At 47.1% G+C, this 6,413-nt stretch overlaps 1 protein-coding gene across 1 annotated transcript in view; it reads left to right on the top strand.

The window, feature by feature from the left end:
- Positions 1–1,347: 1,347 nt before the first annotated feature.
- Positions 1,348–6,413, top strand: part of T265_15506 (hypothetical protein) — a gene marked incomplete at both ends in the record, with an annotated part of 33,688 nt that continues 28,622 nt past the window's right edge. The window contains one exon of the mRNA XM_009178435.1: positions 1,348–1,455. Within this exon, the coding sequence (XP_009176699.1) occupies positions 1,348–1,455 (108 nt within the window). The remainder of the gene's footprint in view (positions 1,456–6,413) is intronic.

Here is a 6,413-nt window from a genome sequence, read left to right as displayed (position 1 = left end):
CTCATATATCTGTTTGTGTTCATTTAAACAAAAGTTATTCGGTATGAAGAGAAGAGGAATAAGTTGAGATTTTAGTGAGAGATAGAAAGTGGTACAATTTGAGTAATGATAAGTTACAAAAACAGTACTAATGTACGCTGGTCAGAAGGATCACCATAGATATTACATCAGGACCGCCTTCGCCTGGCCTCTTAGGAGGGTCTTAATGACGCCAAATTAACCCGGTCGGTTTCCAGTGTAGGAAATTCTGAAACCTCCACGAATCCTCCTAGGGCATCCGCATAACCCCATCCTCACAGGCCTGTAGCCATGGGATCTACATCCTTGCCCCGGTCGCTGCACCAAATGAAAGAAAGAGGGGTTCGCCGTGAAATAGAAAACATAAAATGAACAGTTGCAGACTGTTGAACAAGAGGGCAAAACACTTGTATGCATCTTGTCCATAAAAACTAAATATACCTCCTCTTGAGCGTACTGTAGTGGCTAGAGTCTCTAGTGAACAGGGTAAATTACTAATGTAAGCCAGATACAAAGTTACAAGTAGAAAAATCCAAGTAAATCTTGGCTCACAGTTCAAAATAGGAGATTCCGTAGTTCCGTATTCCGTTGAACCACCACACCAAGAATAGTTCTATCTTCCTGGTATTCCAGATCTCCCGTGATTGAAATATTAATTCTTAAGTGTGAATATACTAATCCAGTGTTTGAAGCTAAAATATTTGTTCACGTTTAGTGTTAGCGGCGGTCAAATATAGCCAACCGGCGGTCACAACAACAGTCACTCGTCAAAAGTCTCAAAGTCACGTTGGAGCCAACAAGAGGGCGGTAGCGGTTGTAGTTCAGTAAATTAAAATTTTGTACAGTGATGTGACTGATAATGATGGGGAAAAAGATGGTACTGAGCATGAAAAAGAGCAGTTTACAAGTGCTACAGTATCATACTTCATTGACTACCACCCGATGGTAAACGGATGCGGCAAATAATTCCACTAATTCCGAAATAAATCCAGCATTCCAACGGACGTGACGTGGGTTTATGATGAAACGTATTACTCACACATGTCATCAGTTGTATCCACTGTTACACCGGTGGTAATTGTCCTTTTCCTAGCTTATTTCTTGCTCTGAGTTTCCCTCTCTCTCCGTCTAAAAAACACCAAAGATGCACAAGTTAGATCAACGCCCAAAACCAAGTCAGGAATACGTGTACAGCACTTCGTATATATAGTGTGAGCATTAGCAAACTTCTGGAAATTCTGACGCGTTCAGCGTGCGACATTGGCAACCGGCATTCAGCCAACACTGGGTCGTGATTAGCTGTTATATTCAGATTTTCAACCAATCAGATCTCGCCTTGGTGATGGTACGGCAAGTGCCCCCAACATTTGTCCGATCTTGCGTGGGAAGGGGCTCTCGGTGTACTATACGGTGTCTGTCATTTTGATCGATTCATATGTAAGTATTGGTGATGTACAATCTTGCTTACTGGGCTTTGGCTCATGAGCTTTGTTTCTGTTTTCCATCCACAGAAATTGTCGGTTGTACATGCTCCTTCTCGAACCCAATTTAAAGCACTATTAGACATTTATTTATGCGAATCCTCGCGCTGGCGTGCATACTGCCCCGCGCTGAGAACATAAAGAGCAGTGCTACACCCTTTTTCACTTGTGCCTTTCAGGTGAACGACAGCCACTGACCGACAAGAACAAAACCGACCCGGGAAACTTGGGCAAAAGCCTCGATCCTGTGTATCAATCCGTGAATCCGTGAACACCTGTCTTCGGAGAATCACTGTCCCCTGGTGCTTCCATAGGGTGCATATTACATCGGCAGTGGCAGCGCCTGACTGCGAGTGGTAAAGCGAGATTCCTGTGGAATTCCGCCTACCACTCTCATCTCTTGGGATAGTGGCCGTAAAACGAGACAAATCAATAGTTAGCAACCTTGAGATATGTGGCTGTGCCACGCAGCCAACAGAAGTCTGGCATTAAAGCTATCGCCTTTACTGCGTAGCTCTTACCCTCTGATATATTGGACAGACAGATACATATCTCGGCACTGCCCTGATTGGGTCATATCTTCAACGCATTACCCTCATCTCCTTATTCTCATTATTCTCTGTGAACGAAGTTTTAACATTTCAGACAATTGCATGCATGTGCGTGGCTATCAGCTGAAGCGAAATAAACTAAACATGGACTCTACAAGCAGACGATGTACGAAAGTTGTCAATATTCGGCGTTCGGTGTCTGCGAAGCATTGTTGGGGTCTTGTGGGAATATCAAATAGGCGATGCTAAGGTCCCGACCTAAAGGCGCCACCTAGACGTGGTGTTCGGGCTTGAGTGCGCATTGGTAGTGCGGGCTACACTGGCTGAAACTTCGTTTCAACAGGCGTAGGTAGCCAAAAAGGCCAAGGGATAGCAGTCAGACTAAGAGCAACACGAATAGTCGTGCTACGAGTCCGCCTATGATTGAATTCTCGCTCTTCTCTAAGGTGGGAGTGCGAAGACAGGAAGGTATTTCCGTCAGGCGACCAATATGAACATATTCACGAAATCAGAGATGCTGGCTTCCCCCGTGAAAGGACTGGTTAGGATATGTCAGCCATAACTGTACACTTCGATTACCCAACGGTTGGCCGTGTCCACCGGCGCGTTGTTCAATACGGTCGAAATACTTAGAACCGAAGAGTCTGGTGCTGCTCAACTCCACGAGATCATTCCTACGTTTACACTCTTTGTCAAGTTGGCGAACAAGTACTGCTAGCTGAAACCTTATACTCTCTTAAAATTGATGTGTGCTGTGTCCGAAACACAAGCGCCAAGGACGAACTCAGCTCTTTCACCTTTCTCCTTCCATGTGTCCAATGATCCAGGTGCAATAAATCGTGGAACATATGGCGTGTGAGCGGCACTCAGCCGCAGAGCTGAACGCGCGCTGCTTGACTGGACTTCAGTGAACAGTCGTCTTTGCGCCATCAGGTCATCCAGCGCAGCCAAGCTCAATGCCTCTCGTTGCCCATTTGAACTGTTGACTTACGCTCCAACGGACTCCAGTTCTGACACTGATGAGGATACACTCTATCAGGAGCTATTTGGGATTATTCATCGAGCATGAAGTACTGAAACTGGAATCCTTGCGGGTGATATGAAAGTTCAACTCAGTGGTCTTAGCTCCTTGGAATCAACTTTTGGCTCGGAGAGCCATTCCTCTTCCAGTTGTGCGCTGATCATCGATTCTTTCTTGCCAGTACGAACTTCAGCATAAAGGTTCGCATCGCGCAACTTGGAGGACCCAATTAGATCACGTGGCCATCAGCCACCGATGGAAAGCCACAATTCGAGACCGACATTCCTTCTGGGGCACACTACGTGGTTCTGATCGTGCCAATGTGCATGCACGCCTAACATTTTGTTTCTCTTTAGACCCTTGCAAATCAGCGACAAGATTCCAATCCCCAATCTCCTAAGGATTACCGTGGCTCAACAATATCGACCTGAAATGGCTCTCTACAGTAAAACAATACTTTACTGGTAGTGAGCACGTGGACGAAGCATAGAAAAATGTGAAATAAGCATGCAGTGCTGTCTGTTCAACCTCACCGATTCGACCACAAGACCACTGGATGTCGTCTGTATCGCTCGTCATGATTCATGCCAAGAAATCCATACCAGTAGGCAACAAGTACGACGGCGCTCGCAAATCCCTCAGGTGCCAAATAATGAAAAGTCAGGAAAAATCGAGAGCTCTGGGGGACCTCGAAAGTTTGGGTGATGGAGGAGGCTTTTGCTACCAGAAAGGACTTTGCCCTATATCAATTGTTACGATCGACCGACCCTGGGAAGACAGTGATCGGTGAAACGATAAGTGAAAAAAGGAGGCTGATTGATTCACTCGCAAAAATGTCAACTGGAAAGATGGGCCGAACACTGCGAAGAACAGTTCAGTTGGCTTCTTGCGACACAGCCTATGGAAATAATGTGTACGGGCGAATGGAATGTAGACCTTGATTGCCCGTCGGAAGAAGAAGCGTGCGTACAGAAACGTGAGAAGGAACCAGGACTGGACGGTCTTTATCCAGCCTTTTTCAAAGAAGATAGAGAAACCCTGGTGACCCATTCAAGTGAGCTTATTTGTGTTATATGGAACGAAGAGAAGATGCCCACGCAATGGGCATGTCTACAGTTACCCCTATCTTCAGAAGGGGTAGGCGGACACTGTGTGAAAACCACCCTGGCGTCAGCCGGTTTGCTGTGGCATCAATGATCCTCTCTGGTCCTATCCTTCGACGGTTGACTGAAGACAGAGAGGCAGATTCGCGAAAACCAGGCTGGGTTCCTTTCTGCCAGAGGGTGCATCGGTCATATCTTCACTCTTCGACATATTTCGGAACAGCGACACTGCTTCCAGCAGCCAACAATGGTTGTGTCCCTTCATCTGAAAGGTATTTTTGCATCTGTGAACCGTCAGGTAATATGGCAATGTTTATGGAGCAGAGGTGTCCCTCACAAATTCATGACCCCTCCTTAAGGCGCTATGTGCCAACCTCCATCAATGTATGGAGGTCTACGAGAAGCTCTCGCCTGAGTTCACCACATCAAGTGGTGTCAGTCAGGGATGTCCTCTTCCACCATCCCTCTTCAACTTCGTCATTGATACGATTACGGAAGACTCACTACTGGCCTCTAATGCCTCTGGAGTCGAAGTGCTCCCCTCCCCCGGGACGTCCGATCATGGATATTGAGTACGCAGACGACATAGGTCTTCTTGGATATGTCACCGTGGTAATGCGAACAACATTAAGCAGTCGAACCTGTGTTACCTGTGGCGTATGTGTGACATCAGCTCATTTATCAAAGGTTGAGTTTACAATTCTCTCGTGTGATCCATGTTGCTTTACGGGTCATGAACGTGGTCGCTCCAAGCCAAGGACGTCAAAAGGCTTTCGGTGTTTGACCATCGATGTCTTCGGAGCATTACCCGAGTCTGGTGGGAACACCGAATCCGCAGTCTTGAAGTACTCCGAATAGTACTTGGAAGAAACTTGCCCACGGTAGGTGAACTGATCACAATCCACAGGTTGTGGTGGCTTGGCCACGTACTCCATTCGACCGACTTCCTTGAAAGCTGTTTTCGTGCGCCATGCGACGGGCAAAAACGAGCCAGAGGAGGTCAAACAATGAATTGCATTTGTCTTTATCGTCTCCCCGGATGGGGCTCCCGAAACGAGACACATCAATGGTTAAAGCGGTGCTCGTGCATCCAATCTATTGTCTTCCATGCATAACCCCCTCCCAATCTTCACAGCTACAAGTTCACTGATGGCCCTGTATTTACGCGTCAATTATACCAGCTCGGATGTTTGTATACCTACCCCATCTCCCCAACTCATCGTTGAACGAAACTGTGGGAGGTGCAACCACTGTGCGGCAAGTTCCCGGTTCTCACAGCTGATGACGAAGATGATGATGCTAAGGTACGTCAGATGATCTTAAGAAAAAATAGCTTTCTTTCACTTCATAGGTTATCCTGGTCAGGACGTTCACTCCGCACACCAGGGGACCGTTTGCTTCGCGGAGCTCTTTTTTGCCATTCATGGGCTGAATGCCAGAGATTTAGAGGTGGATAGTCAATGAACTGGAAACGAAGTATGACAACACTAATCAGTAAACTCAGTTGGGTTGACAACTGCCATCCCCCTTGATAGGGACCCTGGGACTGAACTTAGCAACAGTTAATAACACTGGCAGATATAACCCGTTCACACTCGTGCACCAAAGGCATCGCCTTTAATGCGTGGCTTCCAATTTCCCCAGACTAACTGATCTTGTTATGCGCCTCATGCGTGGTTGCATCTCCCACGCTCCCATATTTTCGGTGACTGGTACAATTAGCAGTGGGAGCCAACATACCCTTGGTACACAGTTTATAGCCGACAAACTGCCTGATCAATGCAACTCAGGGGTCATGGTGGCACACGATTTTCCACGTTACGGTAAAGTTCGATTTCTTTATAACGGACCATCTTAGGTCTGGTGGGTAATCTTGCCAACAGGGGAAGAGGGAATACCAGATAGGGAGAAGGGAAACAGAAGTTGGAATGGGCGGGTTAGCACGACCGACACATTTTTGAAGATTTTCGCCATGCACTCATCCCTTGAAATTCAGGGGTATGATGCTTTGCCGCCATAGATGTCTAAAATCAGTAAACCCGTCACGAAGAGACTGGACCTTACCGTGGTGTGACGGTTTCCGCACCTCAGCGATCCATTGAGCTATACTGGAGAGTGTCCCGCGACACTCACAGAGTCTCCCACACCAAGTTGGTCAATGGTTAGAGGTCTGACGAACACAGTCTCCTGGCCCTCCAGGTTGGGGGTTGGAACATGTGGCGACTTGTTCCGTAGAAAT

Source organism: Opisthorchis viverrini (assembly GCF_000715545.1).
Source record: "Opisthorchis viverrini unplaced genomic scaffold opera_v5_550, whole genome shotgun sequence".
In the NCBI taxonomy this organism is placed as follows: Eukaryota; Metazoa; Platyhelminthes; class Trematoda; order Opisthorchiida; family Opisthorchiidae; genus Opisthorchis; species Opisthorchis viverrini.
Note: the sequence above shows the minus strand (reverse complement) of the source record. Positions and strands in the feature narration are given on the sequence as shown.